General features: G+C 43.3%; 1 protein-coding gene across 1 annotated transcript in view; it reads right to left on the reverse strand.

Annotated features, from left to right (window-relative positions):
• FMNL1 (formin like 1) overlaps positions 1–19,074 on the reverse strand; it is an 88,065-nt gene that overhangs the window by 21,259 nt on the left and 47,732 nt on the right. Inside the window, exons 10-20 of the mRNA XM_040331525.1 lie at positions 18,794–18,868; positions 15,398–15,508; positions 14,052–14,201; positions 13,858–13,959; positions 13,015–13,237; positions 8,448–8,993; positions 5,807–5,931; positions 5,508–5,710; positions 4,363–4,597; positions 3,028–3,096; positions 961–1,041 (exon numbers count right to left, since the gene is read on the reverse strand). Of these exons, the coding sequence (XP_040187459.1) occupies positions 961–1,041; positions 3,028–3,096; positions 4,363–4,597; positions 5,508–5,710; positions 5,807–5,931; positions 8,448–8,993; positions 13,015–13,237; positions 13,858–13,959; positions 14,052–14,201; positions 15,398–15,508; positions 18,794–18,868 (1,920 nt within the window). The remainder of the gene's footprint in view (positions 1–960; positions 1,042–3,027; positions 3,097–4,362; positions 4,598–5,507; positions 5,711–5,806; positions 5,932–8,447; positions 8,994–13,014; positions 13,238–13,857; positions 13,960–14,051; positions 14,202–15,397; positions 15,509–18,793; positions 18,869–19,074) is intronic.

Raw genomic sequence — 19,074 nt, forward strand, 5'->3', positions numbered from 1 at the left:
TTTCAAAGAATCCCCTTAGATGGATGCTCGTTTTGTCTAGGGGAATCGGCTAGTTGCATTAAAATATGAGCCGTACTTGCCGCTTACGAGATGCATCTTCTCCGCCGCTTCCGGGTATGGGTCTTCGGGAGCGGGCGTTCCTTCTTGATTGACAATTTTCCGAGAGGCTTCCGACGGTCGCATCCATCGCGTCACTAGTAGCTGAAAGAAGCCGAACGTCGGTGCGGCTCTATACTGCGCCTGCGCACCGACGTTCGGCTTCTTTCGGAAAATCGTGATGCGATGGATGCGACCATCGGAAGCCTCTCGGAAGACTGTCAATCAAAATAGGAACGCCCAGTCCCGCAGCCCATACCCGGAAGCGGCGGAGAAGATGCATCTCGTAAACGGGTAAGTACAGCTCATATTTTAAAACAACTAGCCGGTTTCCCGTAGACAAAATGAGCATGAAGCTAAGGGAAAAAATTGTTATGTACGGGTGAACCCCCGCTTTAAATCTCAACCAGGGCACTACCTTCATGGAGTTTGCATGTTCGCCCTGTGCTTGAATGGGTTTCCTTGGGGTACTTTGGTTTTCTCCCACACTTCATGTAGACATGCTGGTTGGTGAATTGGCTCCAAATTGATCCTAGTATGTTTATGTATGCATCTGAGATAGGAACCCTAAATTGTAAGCTCTTTGAGGGCAGGACCTGAATGAATGTATACTATGTGAAGCGCTGTGTGAATTGTTAGAGCTATATAAATACTTGTAAAAATCAATAATGCTGTTGGGCAGAAGGACAATTAGGTGACCCTTGTCTTTTGCCCTACATGAGCGAAGGACAGGGTAACTTTAAAAGAACAAATCAATATATATAATTTGTAGCTACTTTATTGGACCCGCACATCATGTCCTGTACCTGTTTTGTGTGTGTTACCCTCAATTTGCATGAGAGAGCATTGATCTTATGTACTCACCGCATCCAGTGACTGAAGACGAAATCCATACGCTGCACCTCTCTTACTGCTGTTCATGTAATTTCCGAATGCCAGAATCAACTGCAATTGGAGAGAGAAACAAAAAACCTGATTATATGGAAGGAGGCTACAGAATAGCACTACTATAAGAGATAGAGACCCACTAAAAATCTAGAAAACAAACCGATGCACTTGTAGCCTATACAAGGACAGAGTCGGAGCATAATGGGTCCAACAGAAAACTATTAAGGAGAGAATGGACATCTTTATCAAAGTAGCTGAAGCCTTGGTTTATGTGGTTTCATAGCTACAAAAAAATTGCTTTGGACCAGTGGTCTCCAAATCGCAGCCAATGGCCGGATGCAACATTTGCTTGACTTTATCTGGCCCTTTGGTCACCATTTCTCCCATTTATACGAGGCACTAACCCTCCCACTGAAACCAACAATGGGGCATAATTACTCCTAATGACACCACTAATGGGGCACTTTTCCTCCCACTAACGACAATGGGGATAATTCCCCCCACTAATACCAATGATTGGGCACTATTCCTCCTCCTAGTGACCACAGGTGCTATGTCATTTTTTCTCCAACTGACCACTAAGCCCAAGTCATAGCTTACTCCCAATGATGCTGGGACATTTTCTACTCCCACTGGCCATAGTCCAGGTCCCCCTAAAGCCTGAGGGAGAAAATGGCCCCTTCTTTAGATAATCTGACCATTGAAAAGTCATACCAGTGGGCTCATGCAAGCATCTGAATGGTCAGTCTTAAGTTATTCTACAGTATATGGCCAAATGTTTGGGTACATGTGACCATCACACACCTATGGGCAAAAATATATTGACACCCATCCAAATTATTGTGTTTTCAGTGACGGGTACGGTTATTGCTACATCATACAAACACATTTTCAACAATTGGACACTTTCAAACTTGGGGCAACAGTGTGTTTTCCATTGCAACATGCCTGTGACCATGCAGTGGTCATCAACCCTGTCCTCAGGGCCCACTAACAGGCCAGGTTTTATGTATTACCTTGGGGAGATGCAGACTAGAATATTGCAATCACTGAGGAGCAAATTATATCACCTGCGATGCATTTCAGTTATCTTGCAAACCTGGCCTGTTAGTGGGCCCTGAGGACAGGGTTGATGACCACTGGTTTAAAGTGGAGGTTCACCCAAAAACTAAATTTTTAACATTAGATTGAGGCTCATTTTGTAAAGCAGAATCGGGTGTTTTTTTTTTTAAATCGAAGCAGTACTTACCATTTTAGAGATAGATCTTCTCCGCCGCTTCCGGGTATGGGCTGCGGGACTGGGCGTTCCTATTTGACAGGCTTCCGACGGTCGCATACATCGCGTCACGATTTTCCTAAAGTAGCCGAACGTCGGTGCGCAGGCGCCGTATAGAGCCGCACCGACGTTCGGCTTCATTCGGCTACTCGTGACGCTATGTATGCGACCGTCGGAAGCCTGTACTGCTTCGATTCCCCTTGACAAAACGAGCCTCAATCTAATGTTAAAAATTGTTTTAATGAGTTTAGTGTGGAGGAACTTGAGTGCACTGCACATGCACATGCACATGCACAGGACCCTGACCTCACTCGACTGAACGTGTTTGGGATGAATTGGAGCAGTATTGCGAGTCAGGACTTTTTGTCTAACATCAGTATCTGACCTTACAGATGCACTTTTGGATGAATAGGCAGAAGTTTTCACAGACAAAGCCTTGCAGGAAAAGTGGAAGTTGTTACAGCTGCAAAGGAAGGAGCAACTCAATAAAAATACCAGTTTTTGAAAGGGGATGTCCAATAAGCTCATATAGGCGTGATGGTAAGGTGTCTACAAACCTTTGGCCATATAGTGTAAATGTAAAGGCTTCGATATGAAAGATTTTGAATTGCCCTTTATTTAATTTTAGCTTCGTTCTGACTCTCCAGCTTGAGACAAAGGGGCCAGATCTCAGCCTCTGAGTAGGCCAAATACCATATCCAAACACAAGATAATAAAGTAGGCTCATCGAAGAGTCTATATCATTTCTCAGGGTCATAATGTCTCACCTCCAGGATTCCTTTCATCTTCTCTGAGGATTTTATTGACATGGATGCAGCAATAAGAGCATTAAGTTGCTAGAAAAAAATAAATAAAATTACAATAAATTATAAACATGCCTGAGCAGAAATATTGCCTTATGTTTGCTGATATGCTTATATCTTTGGGTTTTCACCAACTGTGTGTCCATGTGCTCTGCAAGCCATATGAGCAGAGTTCCCTTCCTATCCCTTTCTCAGTTTTCTTTATGATGGGTAGAGATGCATCACCTGTGTTTTAGCACATACCTGGGCTGTGCATAAATTGTGATTTAAAAATCTCAGCATTTGACAAAGTTGTAGTAACATAATTTTTTTTTTTTTTTTTGTATCTGGGTCGACTACCCTTCACTTCCTGTTCTGTAGACTAACAGGAAGTGAGAAGTTATCTTTCCAATGTGAAGGAAATCCTCTGTCAATTATCAGAGGAGTAAATGCTACCATTGGAGGAATTCCCCTCTATTCCTGTTTTAATGGCAAACAAAAAAAATTGGTTTTACCCCTTACTTTCATTCCCAATAACACTGCTCATCATGCATTATTGTGAATTGATTGGTGCCAGCCCTGTCTCAGTGTATTTGTCTAAACTACTCAACCACTCCCACTCTCGGATCACAATATATACATATACACACACACCACACAGTATTTGGCTTCTAAATAACAATATATATATATATATCTTCCAATGGAATATATACCAAGTCAAAAGGGAGCAAATAAGTAAATGGCTGGAGTTTACGTGCAGATTAAAGCTGGCCATATATTATACAATTTTGTTATTCAATTTCATTTGGATTTACCTTTTAACTATGTAGTGCAAGGGCCTGGCTGATTGTAAATCTAAAAGGAACATTGTACAAGAAAATTGTAGAATTTATGGCCAGCCTAAGTGGGAAAGCTCCTAACACTTTCATAAACCGGTAAAGGTGACTTCAGGGCAGGTATGTTAAACTGAAATGAAACAATGGGCCAATTTGAGTAGAGCTTCAAGAAGCCACATTATATCCAATAAGCGCCACATCGACTTAATTCCAAAAACAACGATGGCAGCACTTTGGTATTTAAAAGTATAGTAACAATTGCAACTTATAACATTTTATCCTAGAGAAAGGGGCCATAGAAATTCCCTGAAGTATCCATCTGGGGAAGAGCTGGCACCTTATTCACAAAGGAGGAGTCAGAGGGCACATGTGGCCCAAAACCTACTAGTTTGACAAGCTTTGAGGAGCAATTTCCGCCTAAACCTAAGAGCAGAATCGTCGTCGTATATTTCATATGCATCAACAAATAATTTGCGCTTACAGGCGTAAGACGAGCCACAGTGTCGGTAAAGCTGGAAATGAAGATCATGGTGTTCACTCGCTCAGCCAGTCTTGGGATAGAACAGAGGTGGACCATAAATCTGTCCTCTGCCCCCAGCTGGTCCAGAGGCTTCTCATCTTTCAGATAGCGGGCGATTTGCTGCCGCTCCCAGTCTGTCGGAAGAAACCTTGCCAGTAGCTCAAGGAAATCCACATTAAGGGCCTGCATATCATACCTGTAATACAAGAGCATAACACACAAAAGCTTTGACATGAGATGCCATTTTGATTTATCACTCCAGAGGTTTCAAGTGTAACCAACAATTACACTGGCCTGTGTTTTGAAAATGTAGATTCCAGGTCATTAGGAAATATCTTCTCTTACATTCATTGACAGACACAGCTCTGCTGAATCTTGACCATAGGGTTATATCTCCACCTACAGGGTTAGGACACTAGGCAGAAAAAAACTTGGTGCCACTTATAAGCAGTCCCTTCTGGCATAAGACCCTCTCTCTGCTATAGGCAATCCATTTGTTCAGGAGTAAGGACCTGGTTCCCTACTGGGTCCCACAGTTCCATAGCCTTTTCCAGTTGCTTTTGATTAGGCCACCCCTCATTGATGCACTTCTTTGAGACATCCATATGGTCAAGATTCAGAAGAGCTGTGTTTGTCAATGAACGCAAGAGAAAAATTGATTTTTTTTTTGTTACTCACCGACAATCCCTTTCTCTGAGTTCATTGCCGGACACAGCACCCACCCCTCTATTGGAATTTTTACTTCTAACACTGCTTTGTTACAAACTAGATTGCCTATAGCAAAGAGGGGGTTTATGCCAGAAGGGACTGTCCATAGGTGGTGCCAAGTTCTTTTCTGCCTAGTGTCTGACTCCTGTAGGTGGCGATATAACCCTATGGTAAAGATTCAAAAGAGCTGTGTCCGTCAATGAATTCGTAGAAAGGGATTTTAAGGCAACACAAAATCCTGTTTTTACTTGTTCCGACTGTAAAATCCTTTTCTCCGGTAGTGAATTTGAAGATTATACTCATGCGTTGAAAAACAGATTCCTGTGTTCTCCAGTTAGTGTCCTCTTTTAGACTGTAGGTAAGGGCAATTACTGTCTAGGGAACACTTGGTTGCTTACCCCTTAATGGCAGCAGTGATCGCTTCAGGGGTTAGGCCTCCTTTTCTGAGGGTAATTGCAAGATTCTTGGCCCGATTGGCATCAATAAGGGAAATCTTGCTTGGTTGGCTCTGTGCTGCTTTCACTTTCTTTGAGAAGGTAGTCGCACTTGGACCCTGGGCCTTCGTTTTAAACTGGTCCTCAAATTCACTCATGTCAAGTTCCTAAAGGTAGAACAGAAACAAAACACTACAGTAAATGGCTTAACTAATTTACAGAGTCTAATGTTATATCAAACCCTAGGTCATCTCTTTTCCTACCTGAAGAACCTTCTCGTCATCCAGTTGCGTGAAGACAGTCCCTGTGATTTGTGTGGGTTTCAAGGCCACCCAGTTGAAGGCTTGCATCCTGTTTTTAGTCTGCACTGGTTTCTTAATACTCACACCTACATGACCAGAAAAGCAATGCATGATTTTTTATTTCTTTTTTTCTAATGCCATAGATATTCTTAAGAATAAGCAAACCTAAAGTATATGTCAGGGCAAAATTAAAATAAACATATCTGTGCAATAAAATTTGTCATTCTTTGATAAATTGGGTTTTCACAACACCTCTCTGTATGATGAAGGCATTTAACATTATGAACGGAAAACTTACATTGAGGTTACACTTGAATACAAGAGTTGAAAAAGTTTGAAATCCATTATGGTCATAAAAAAAAATTATATTAGCAGGGACTTTGCGATTTGGTCAATAGTCCATAAAATACAACAAACCATCTGTGTACTTAAAGTGGATGTAAACCCGATTCATGAAATTTGAGCTGGGCACATACATCTTTAGTGTTTTCTTCTTTCTCTTTAAAACACTAAGTCCTGTGGCTTTCTCCTGCTCCATTCTTCTATCAGCATAACATCTGACAAGTAAGGATGAGCTCCGACAAGTTCACACAGCCCACGTGTAGAGCCCGCCAGGAAGTCGGCACTGCGCTAATCACAGGCAGTGAGACATTGTCCCGATGCGTGGCTGCAGAGATTGGGAAATGTCTCACTGCCTGTGATTAGCACAGTGCCGACTTCCTGGCGGGCTCTGCACGTGGGCTGTGCGAACACGGCAGAGCTCATCCTTACTGACAAGTTCTCCGACAACTGAGATAAAGCCAGCCTGAAATTTGTGTCAGGGTGGGTGCTATAAATAGATCAGAAAGCAGCTCTACTCACAGGACAACTCTGAAAGTCTCTGCCTATATGTGGAGGGGGGTGGAGGTGTGCCTTTCCTCCAAACAGCTGTCTCCCAGTGTAATCCAACACTGCACTACTACTGCTGAATGAGGAAGTGAAAATTCTACTACGATGTGCATTTTCAAAACCGTCTATAAACCTGAAGACAGCAGATATACATGTAAAACGTATGTAGGGAGATTTGTTTCATCTCTATGTATCATCTGAGGCTGTTCCTTTCACTGGGTATATGTGAGGGTTTACATCCACTTTAAAAGTAAAACAAATAAGGATTGCTTAAGGATATTAGAGAATCTCTAGGTGGACATATGAGGAAAGTTGACTGATTAGTTTAAGACCAGTCTGCCCAAAAATTGTTGCAACATTAACCATGCAGGACTTGGGCTACTTTCACACTGAGGCGTTTTTCAGGCGCTAAAGGGCTAAAAATAGCACCTTAAAAATGCCTTCTCTGCCACCCCATTGACGAAGCCCAAGTGCTTTCACACTGGAGCGGTGCGCTTGCAGGACGGGAAAGAAAAGTCCTGCAAGCAGCATCTTTGGGGTGTTGCGGGAGCGGTGAATACACCTGCCCTGCCATTAAAATCAATGGCCAGCATTGCCGAAGCACCTACAAAGCACTTCAGCAGCAGCGCTTTGAACCATTTGTTGGCTGCTAGCGGGGGTTAAAAGCGCCACTAAAAAGTGGTGCTTTTAGTGTTTGGACAAAAATAAAATCCAATTTGTATAGAAGAATCAATGGATTACTTTCTCCTGGGTCCGATATATCTACTAATATAAAGAGGGATTGATAAATGAAAATAGCTTATAAATATATTTTTTTTATCCCAGTTGTAGAAATTTCTCATCAATTCCTATCCCCATTATGGACACAGACAACACTAAAAACAAAGGGGCAGATCCACAAAGAAATTACGCGTAATTTCAAAATTCCCGCGTCGTATCTTTGTTTTGAATCCTCAAAACAAGATACGACGGCATCTGGGTTAGATCCGACAGGCGTACGCCGTCGGATCCAAGATGCAATTTTCCGGCGGACGCTGGGTGGCGTTCACGTCGTAATCCGCGTCCAGTATGCAAATTAGCTTTTTCCGACGATCCACGAACATACGAGCGGCCGTCGCATTCTTTTACGTCGTTTCCGTTTGGCTTTTTCCGGCGTATAGTTAAAGCTGCTATCTGGAGGCGTACTCAATGTTAAGTATGGCCGTCGTTCCCGCATCTAATTTTGAAATTTTTACGTTGTTTGCGTAAGTCATCCGTGAATGGGGCTGGACGCCATTTACGTTCACAACGAAAACAGTGACATCCTTGCGACGTCATTTGGAGCAATGCACCCTGGGAGTTTTGACGGACGGGGCATGCGCAGTTCATTCGGCGCGGGGACACGCTTCATTTAAATGAAACACGCCCCCTACTCGCCGCATTTGAATTCCGCGCCCTTACGTCGTGAGAAATACACTACGCCGCCGTAACTTACGGTGCAAATTCTTTCTGGATTCAAACCAAAGTCAGGTAAGTTACGTCGGCGTAGCGTATCTCAGATACTCTGCGCCGGTGCAGATCTTTGAGGATCTGCCCCAAAATGTTTTTGGTGTAACCTGACTTTCATTTGTATGCAGACACTTTTGTTGTTGGCAGATCTGGAGATTGCACAGACTCTAACTTGGCTAGACTTGGCTCAAACATGTTGCTAAAGAATATCCATCCTCATTAGTACCTGTATGTAAGCCGCCTGGTCCAGAAGGAGGTGGTGCAGCAAGGCCTCCAGAAGGTGGTGGAGGAGGTGGGGGGCCACCGCTAACACAAGGTGGTGGGGGAGGAACAGGAGGACCACCAGGTCCAGGTGGTGGTGGAGGAGGAGCAGGAGGACCACCAGGTCCAGGTGGTGGTGGTGGTGGAGGAGGAGGAGCAGGAGGACCACCAGGGGGTGGTGGAGGAACAGGAGATCCATTCATCAAGCCAGGAGGGGGTGGAGGTGGAGGAGGAACATTTGAATTATCAAGAACTGGTGTTACTTTTTGTGATTCGCTGATATCAGATGGCGGTAGGTGTTGTTGGCATTCTGTATTGTCATCCTTTGCTGTTGGTAGCGGAGGAGCTGGTGGAATGGTAGGCTCAGACATGGTCTCTGAAGGGGTGGTAGTGACAATGCTGTAATCCAACCTTGGAGCTGGTGGAACAGTGCGAATCTCTGACTCCAGAGCCAACAATAAAGGAGAGGTGGAAGTATCCAAAGGTTCTTCTGTCTTGTAAGGAACAGTATCTGAAAACATAAGACAAGATGTTAACTCTCCGTCGCCTTGTCTAAGCCTTCTGCATTGAATTGTATTGTAAATGTACCGCTTCCCTTTTTTTTGTAAAGCGCTGCACAAACTGTTGGCGCTATATAAATCCTGTATAATAGGATTTCTGCACGTCGTCTCCTTCGAGAAGGTTGTGACTTATACTGACTGTACTATTATTTATTACAGGTAATTATATAGCGTTGTCAATTTACACAGCGCTTTACACATATATTGTACGTTCACATCAGTCCCTGTCCTCAAGGGCCTTACAATCTAAGGGCCCCAACTCACATTCATACATACACATACTAGGGCCAATTTAGACAGTAGCCAATTAACCTACCAGCATGTCTTCGGAGTGTTGGAGGGAACACAAGCAGGCACAGGGCGAACATACAAACGCCGGGCAGGCAGTATCGTGATTGGGATTCAAGCCAATGGCACTAGTGCTGCTAGACGGAAGTGCTAACCACTTGGCCTCTGTGCTGCCCCACAATAAACAATATTTCTTTCAATAATGGAAGAGAACTTAGAGAGTGGTTGTATCTGTTCTCTTACATTATTATAGTCGCAACTAAAATACTAAAGGTTTCGTCTGGTCGGGTAAATATGAAATCTTGTATATCAGTATTGCACTCTTCTATTGAGCCAACAGATATCACTTTGGGCTGGTTTTACTTGTTTTTCTTTTTCTCCTTAGCTACTTGGATCAAGCTTAAATTTACACAAGTGTGATTTTGAGAAGTAACCCTTCCTTTTGGGACAGTTCCAACTGAGGTTCCAATCTAGCAAGGCCAGACTGAAAAGATAAAACTAGTACTATTCTGTCTCATTTACATACACACATTGCTCTAGGAATCCTTTTTCATGCATGCATGTAAAGTATGAAGGTAAGTAATATAGATCTATACACACACACACGTAGTTACTGTATCTCTCATAAGCTAGAGATAGGACCACAGATACCAGGGTGCCGTGACGAGGCTCTGTGGCTTCTGCATGTATTTGCAAATGTGTGCAGACTAAACCCCCTCCGATTGCACCAACATCAGATTAGCAAAACAGACTTTTGTGTGTGTATATAATTTGCTGCATATACAAACCCCAAAACTGGGCAGATAAGCTCTGATGTGGCCTGAAGGGTTTCTTTGAACCACACGGAGAGGACATTGGTTATGTATAGAGGCTGCCAAATGGAGCCCAAAGCAAGTGGATAGAAAATATCATATGGCTCAGCAGTCATTCAGCAACTCCTAAACATCCCACAACACCAACCATGTCAACAATCTCCCTTCAAAAAGCTGGCATATATAAAATGGGCAAGTATTAACAGTATAACAGGCATGGCTTAATTTCACCGTGCCAGAAGAGCCTAAACAATTCAAATGTATTCATTTTTATTATGATCATTTTATGCCACGTACACACGACCGTTATTCATGTCATGGAAAAAAAAAACAAAGTTTTTCTCGCCGCGATTCCTCTCAAGCCTGCCTTGCATACACACGATCGTGATAAAAAATGCTCGAGCAACGCGCAGTGACATACAACACTATAAAGGGGAAGTTCCATTCGAATGGCGCCACCCTTTGGGCTGATTATGCAAATTTCCCTTCTCATAACTTGCTTCTGAGCATGCCCGTTTTTTCCCCCATTGTTAAAGCCTACACGCGACGAGAAAAACGATGACGTGAAAAACAACGCGAAAAATGCTCTGGAGCATACACACAAACGTTTTTCACGACCAATTAAAAAATTACATTTTTATCGTCCAGAAAAATGGTCGTGTGTACGCGGCATGAATGGAAGAGTGAAAATAGGTCTTGTTATGTCTACCCTGCCTACTCTTTTTTTCTTACCCCACAATTTCTCCAAAACTACAGCTGCAAGTCAAGGAAGGTCTAGTGTTTCTTTTTTTTTTTTTTTATATACATGATATTCAATTTTATTCATTTTTATATTTGTATGTGCCAATACCTCTGTTATTTGTTATTTTTAAATTTTAGACTATAAAGTATGATAATAATTTTACCCATTGTGCGCTGCTTCTTTGTTTTTGTGTCCCTAGTGTTTCTTGTGCATTTTATGTGTATATAAACCTATATAACAATGTGTAAAATATAGAGCTCTATACAGTAGGTATAGAAAATAATCATTACCTTTAAAATGATCACATTTTGTTGCTTTGCAATGGGTAAAACTTGGATGTTATAAGTTACACTAGTAAATACAGCTGGTTAAAAACAAAAACTGTGTGTCTTCATTTGAGACTACAAAGCAACAAAATATGATTATTAATATTTAAGGGGGGTGGTTCTTTTCTATACCTAGGTGAAGTTCAAATTACAAAGTTGAATGAGACAGAAAACCAATCCCCCCACACACACGGTTTTGGTTATAAAGAAATAGTTTGAAGGCAAACAGCTACTGTTGTACTTGCCTTTTTAGAAAACCCACAATGCACTGTGAAACCACTGTCAAGGATTCACTGTGCCAACTTCTTACGTTTTGGTGAGAAATAGAGAGTCACCTCTTAGCAAAAATTATGTAGGCAAATAACACACCCCTGCCACATTCCATGTTCCTGTGTGTTTTGGAGGGGGCTGTGGGCTGGCCTCCTACCCACAGACGTTGGCCCAGAAGAGACTGAGAGACTTGGGGACAAAATAGCATTGAGATAATGTAATGTTACATCCCTTCTCACCATCTTGTTGCTGTGTTTAATTGTGTTGGGTCATGGCACATAGACAAAGGTCTGGAGACACATCTCAGCAGGGGATGTGTAAGGAGGGGGCTGCCTGCTCATCATAATCCCTTTATGTGTTTCAACTGTAGTTGCTTGAATATACAAGTGTTGAGTTCCCATTGGTTCTTCCTTGTCCCCCTACCCCCTCTATGACAAGGCTAAGGGGAGTGTCCCTAACTGTGTTTAAAGGTGTATGTTTTGTATTTAAAGCGGTGGTTCACCCTCCATGACAACATTTTACCATAAAATGAGGCATAGTAGCGCGAGCTACAGTATGCCTGTCTTTATTTTTTTAGCCCCGTACTCACTGTGCAATCGTAGAGACAAGATTCCGACTCCCCGCGGGGAATGGGCGTTCCTATGGAGAGGGAAGGTGATTGACGGCCGGCTCTGGCACGTCACACTCCCCGAAGACAGCCGGAACAGGTCTCGGCTCTTCACGGCGCTGTACGGCGCCTGCGCACAGACTATGCGCAGGCGCCGTGAAGCGCCAAGTCCTATTTCGGCTTTTTCCGGAGAAGCGTGACGTGCCAGAGCCGGCCGTCAATCACCTTCCCTCTCCATAGGAACGCCCATTCCCCGAGGGGAGTCAGAATCTTGTCTCTACGATTGCACAGTGAGTACGGGGCTAAAAAAATAAAGACAGGCATACTGTAGCTCGCGCTACTATGCCTCATTTTATGGTAAAATGTTGTCATGGAGGGTGAACCACCGCTTTAAATACAAAACATACACCTTTAAACACAGTATGCCTCATTTTATGCTAGAGGAAAAAATGTTTTTTTTTTTTTTATTAATAGGGTGAACCCCCGCTTTAATAAACTGTTTTTATGCTCTGCATGTTTAACCCTCAACACTGTGTGGCTTGTCTCGTGATTGAGTGGTTAAGGGCTGGTATGGCGAGTCTGCAGGCTGCGGGTGCATTTGGAGGACAGGAGACACAGGTTTGGCGGAGGTTCCCATACGGGGTATCCGAGATTCGTCACAAGTACTTTTTGAAAGACGTCTATATATCACACTACAGGTAAAATGGAGGAAGAGCAGGGAGATTTTCTTCTAAAAAGGGCCAGTACCTGTAAATGAGGGACATGTGGGAGCTAGGCACCCTGTATGCAATGTTCCTTTGTAAAAATAGGATTTTATATAAATAGTCATTACAAAAGAGTTTAAAACCGGATAAACTCCAAAGGCACCAAATGAAATGCATACAGAATTTTAATAGCCATTTAAAAGATGTGAATAAAATCCGTTACCTGAAGCTGTGACTGGAGGAGATAATATAGTCAGCCTGATGGCTGATGGTGAGGCTGGAGGATGGGTCGTGCTAGCATAGGACCCAATGTTCTCACTGCTAGAGTAGGAATCCTCTGTACACGTGTCCCCTGCAGGCTCAACCCACAGTACTCCGTGGTCGTTGGATTTCAAACGTCTTACAGCCAGGTGTGTATCCACTGGAACATATGAGGCTTGCTTCTCCTAAAGGATATCAGAGGAAGAACTGATTGTCAAGCAGTCAAATGGTTAATTAAATGCCCTACGGCAACCAACTTCTGTCCACACAATTGTTTAATGTAAAGGATTTGTATAGGCATGACCTAAAACTACCCCTAACCTTCCAACCCCCCCACCCCAGGGCACCCTGGTTTGTAAAATTGTAACTGGGGCAGCTGTTGGGAGGTGAAATCAACATGTTGCCCTACTAATATAAATCAAGCCCCCCAGAACTACATGACTTTTTCCTTTACACAGTGTAGGGCAGGGGTCTCCAAACTATGGCCTTCCAGTTGTTCAGGAACTACAATTCCCATCATGCCTAGTCATGTCTGTGAATGTCAGAGTTTTACAATGCCTCATGGGATATGTCTAGTTCCGCAACAGCTAGAACGCCGTAGTTTGAAGATCCCTGGTGTAGGGGGTTGGCAACCCCAGAAAAATAGGATTTTTGTACTCACCGTAAAATCCATTTCTCTGAGTTCATGGACAGACACAGCAGCCTTTTGACCTTAGGGTTATATCCGCTTCCTAAAGGAAGCGGATATAACCCTAAGGTCAAAGGCTGCTGTGTCCGTCCATGAACGGAAGAGAAATACACTTACTTTTAAAGCATTTAACTCTTTGCGAGTCTGGTCCAACTGCTTCTCTAGCTCAGCCACTCTTCTCATGTATTCGTTTTCTGTTTGCTGTAGCTTCTCTGTGAGCTAAACACCATAAAGATCAATCAATACATTATAGGATTACATAGTTCTCCTTTATCATAGGAAATTCTTATGCCTATGTGTTAGAAACTTACATGAGTCATATGGGCTTGTAGGTCATCAACATGCTCGAGCATCTCATGTTTGTTCTCAGTGTCCTCTAGAAGACTATTCACGTCAAAGATATTATCAAGATAGGCTTGAATTTGTACTTGGAGTCTTTCGCTTTCCGTCGTCTTCAACTCCTGGCAAATAGGGAAATTATTCATTTACTGTGCTGGCTTAAAATATGTAGTCTAAAGTGCAGCCCGCCACATTTACAGACCTCTTAATTTTGAGTTTTAAGTGAAAAACCCTCAAAACTCCAATAGGCAGATTCACAAAGACTTAAGACGGCGTATCAGTAGATACGCTGTCGTAAGTCCGAATCCGTGCCGTCGTATCTTTAAGCGTATGCCAAATTGAGATACGCTTCTGTGTTGCGAAGATACGACCAGCGTAAGTCTCCTACGCCGTCGTATCTTAGCTGCATATTTACGCTGGCCGCTAGGGGCGTGTACGTCGATTTATGCAGAGAATATGTAAATGAGCAAGATACGCCTATTCACGAACGTACGTACGTACGTACGTACGTACGCCCGTCGCTGTAAGCTACACGTAGCTTAGCTTTACATAAGGCGTTTTGCAGGTGTAAAGATAAACCACCAAAAAAATGGCGCAGCCAATGTTAAGTATGGACGTCGGAACAACCGTCGAATTTCACGTTGTTTGCGTAAGCCGATTCAAAATGGGGCTGGGCGTAGGCTACGTTCACGTCGAAAGCATTGACTATTTGCGACGTGATTTTGAGCATGTGCACTGGGATACGTCCACGGACGGCGCATGTGCCGTTCGTTCGGCGCGTCATTTACGTGGGGTCACGAGGCATTACCATACAACACGCCCACTACAGCCTACTTTGAATTACGCACGCTTACCCCGGCCCATTTACACTACGCCGCCGTAACTTAGGACGCAAGTTTTTTGTGAATACTGTACTTGCCTCTCTAAGTTACGGCGGCGTAGCATATATGAGATGCACTACGCCCGCCTAAAGTTAGGCACATCTACCTGAATCTGGCTACAAGTCTTCATTGCTAAGGGGATATAGCCTTATATACTACATAAAAGAAAAGTATATGCTATACCCCCAATCAACATTTGTTTGCCCCCCCAACAGAAATATGCCCTACCACAATCGTGTTTTTTTTTTTTGTTAGGTTGGATAATGTGCAAGCACCACAATGTATGGGATACAACAAGGACTTATTTCTTAACTTGCTTCATAACAGGTTAAAAAATTGATTTGTAAGGGGAAACAGGTAGCATACAAGACTTTCAAGAAGCAACTTAACTGGAAGAAAGTGTAACTGGGTGCTTAGAAATGTAAAAGCACACTTACCTCAAGATACTCTTCCAGTCCCAAGAGGGAGAATTCATACTGTAGAAAAACCCGGAAATTCATGTTTTTCACAGAGTGGACCACTATGTTAATGAACTGCATGCAAGCCACCTGCAAACACAAAGGGCCATAATATTATTCAGTAACCCTGAAAGGAAGACGCAGCAATATACATGCTGAAAACGTTTTTTATATTGCCTTTTTCAACTTGTACTGATATAATTACACTGACCCAACCAGGACAGGGGCTCTTGGAGGGGACTGCATGGTAGCCTCTTGATTACTGACCAGTGGGCGGCCCGTCCATACGGGGCGCAGGAGAGCTGCCCCCCTAATCCATGTGCCTGGCCCCTAATCTACATGCAGGGCATTGGATGAAGCACTGCGCCCTGAGCTCACCCAGTTGTGTGACAAATGGCAAAAAGTACTGAGACCCGATTGGCCAGGAGTCCTAAGAGGGAGGAGCAACATCCCTATCTTGGATCCTCCTCATCTGCCTCCTAAGGTAAGAAAGCCTCTGATTGCCGCCTTCACCGTCTGTCTCCCATGTGGGGGGGTGATCGTTGCCTCCCCGTTCATTTCCCGCGAGGGAAATCGCCACCTTCCTGTCCATTCCCCACGCAGGGGGGGTTTTGGCGGATCGACACCTTCCCATCCGTCTCCTGCGAGGAAGGGGGGCTATGAAATATTGGGCACCGGCCGCCACTGCTTCTGACTATGGGCCCTGGCATTTGAGGGAGCTACGAACATTCAGGAAGATGTCCTGTTCTATAATGCTAAAAGCCATTATGGAGTTGGCTTCCCCAGCCATGACAGCCTCCGCTCTTCTGGGAAGTTTTTTTAATAAGATTTTGGAATGTGTGCCCATTTGGAAGGTCAGACACTGATGTTGGTCAAAGGAGAACTGGCTTGCAATGAGCCTTCCAATTCATCCCAAAAGGTGTTTAGTAGGGTTATAGTCAAGGATCTACATAAGGGTCTCTCCTGTGCCGGATCACCTATCTAGTAGGTGACCCGGCACTTACGAGTAGGGGCGTTCGCCATGGCTGTGCTGTGATTAGACACAGCTCAAGCTGATCAGTGGGTTCCGGCCAATGGATGTCCGCTGGCACTTGCTGATCGGCGAGGAGAGACACAGAACAGAACTCTGCATGTAAACAAGGCAGAGATCTGTTCTGTCAGCAGGGATGTGGTGGATTTAGTTTAGCTGCAAAGCATCCCTTAGTAAAAACAGCGCATAGAAAACACAAAAACACTGGCTAGGCACACATTTAACCCTTTGATCGCCATAGATGCTTAACCCCTTCCCAGCCAGTGTCATTAGTACAGTGACAGTGCATATTTTTAGCACTGATCACTGTATTAGTGTCACTGGTTCACACAAATTGTCAGCATCAGATTGTCCGCTGCACTACTGCAGTCCCGCTATAAGTCGCTGATTGCAGCCCCACATTACTAGTATTAAAAAAAATCCAAAATATGTACCATAATTTGTAAAAAAAACATAGTTTTTGCAAAGCAATCAATATACGCTCATTGGAAAAAGAAACTGTAGCAGAATACATATTTATAAATTAAAATTATTTATTTTTTTAATTGTCGGTTAATTTGTGGCTTTTTAAAATTTTTAAAATTAGTGTCTGTGTATAAATTGTCAATGAGTTTGTTAGCGCTCACAAAGTTACGCTAAGCAGGCTACATACTTGACTTGCCTCACAGCTGCTGGCACACTGTAATCTGGAGCAACGAGACCAAATTAGAGATTTAAGATCACAACTCTAAGCGCAAATGTTTGGAGAGGGATCAACAAGGCCTATAGCGGCAAGAATACCATACCCACTGTGGTGGTAGCTCCCTGGTGTTTTGGGGGTGTGTGAGCTTTAAAGGCATGGGGGGTCTTGTGAAAATTGATGGCAAGATGTATGCGGCATGTTATCAGAAAATACTGGCAGACCATTTGCATTCTTCTGCACGAAAGATGCAGGTGAGATGCTCTTGGACTTTCCAGCATGGCAATGGCCCTAAACACAAGGCCAAGTTGACCCTCCAGTGGTTACAGCATAAAAAGGTGAAGGTTCTGAAGTGTCGCCATCACAGTCTCCTGACCTTAATATCATAAAGAAACTCTGGAGAGATCTCAAACGTGTGGTTTTTGCAAGACGACCAAAGACTTTGCATGATCTAGAGGCATTTTGCCAAGATGAATGGGCAGCTATACTACCTTCAAGAATTCGGGGGCCTCAACTATTACAAAAGACTGGGCGTTGTCATTAATGTTAAAGGGGTAAGAACTAAGGGTGTGCAGACTTTTGAACAGAGGTCATTTCAATTGTACTCTGAGTCTCTTGAAGGTAATGGAGGAAAGCGGGAAAGTGACCTGGGGTGTGCCGTAGTCCGTATGCCTACAAGGGGGCATACCCAAGAAGTAATTGGAAATAAGGAAGAAGTAAAACAAAGGGAATGGGTGGGTGGGATAACGTGAAGAGAAACGCAGACGGAAAGGGGAGGAATGGGGCAAGCCTCCTACAAATTCAGGTCAGCCTGCCTACTTGTTTACTTGTTGCCATGTTTTGTTTTTTAATTGCGCCATTCTGGTATGACCTACAGTTAAAGGGGTTGTAAAGGAAATTATTTTTTTCCCTAAATAGCTTCCTTTACCTTAGTGCAGTCCTCCTTCACTTACCTCATCCTTCCATTTTGCTTTTAAATGTCCTTATTTCTTCTGAGAAATCCTCACTTCCTGTTCTTCTGTCTGTAACTACACACTGTAATGCGAGGCTTTCTTCCTGGTGTGGAGAAAGCCTCTTGAGGAGGGAGGGGGCGAGCAGGAGGGTCAGGACGCTCTCTACTTTGCAGATAGAGAAAGGAGCTGTGTGTTAGTGGGCGTCCTGACACTCCTGCTCGCCCCCTCCCCCCTCAAGAGGCTTTCTCCACACCAGGGAGAGCCTCGCATTACTGTGTGTAGTTACAGACAGAAGAACAGGAAGTGAGGATTTCTCAGAAGAAATAAGGACATTTCAAAGCAAAATGGAAGGATGAGGTAAGTGAAGGAGGACTGCACTAAGGTAAAGGAAGCTATTTAGGGGAAAATTTTTTTCCCTTTACATCCCTTTAAATATCAATACCATAAGAAATAAAATAAATTTGTTTTGCCTGCTGACTCATGTTTTCTTTAAAAAGGGTACATACTGTATATTACCAGTTCTCCGAGAGTATGAAAACTTTTGTGCACAACTGTGTGTAGACAACCCAAGTTCTCCCACATCCAAAACTCCTTAAACCATAGCTTTATGTACATACAGCAACAGATGAAACATTCAAGGTCATTACCTAATCCCCCGATTTTTCATTTTGCATTTAATATTTATATATCCCACCTCAATGTCGCACACTCACCATAAAGTCAATGTTGGAATCCTCAGTTCGGAAGTATTCCATTAACTTTTCAAATCTTGCACCTTCTCCGCATACCTGTGCAAACACAGCAGTATTAAGGAATTATTACATGCCATAATTATAATAATATATATATATAATTACACAGTGTTTATACTAATTATATCTAAAGCCAGTTTTGTACAGAGCAAGAAATGGAAAAGCCCCTGGATTTTTTGTCATATTCCACTCAGGAGGTTTCCATTAATTTTCTGTCCATGTGACACAACAAGAAGCGAGAC

The sequence above is a fragment of the Rana temporaria genome, chromosome 12, assembly GCF_905171775.1.
Source record: "Rana temporaria chromosome 12, aRanTem1.1, whole genome shotgun sequence".
Lineage (NCBI taxonomy): Eukaryota > Metazoa > Chordata > Amphibia > Anura > Ranidae > Rana > Rana temporaria.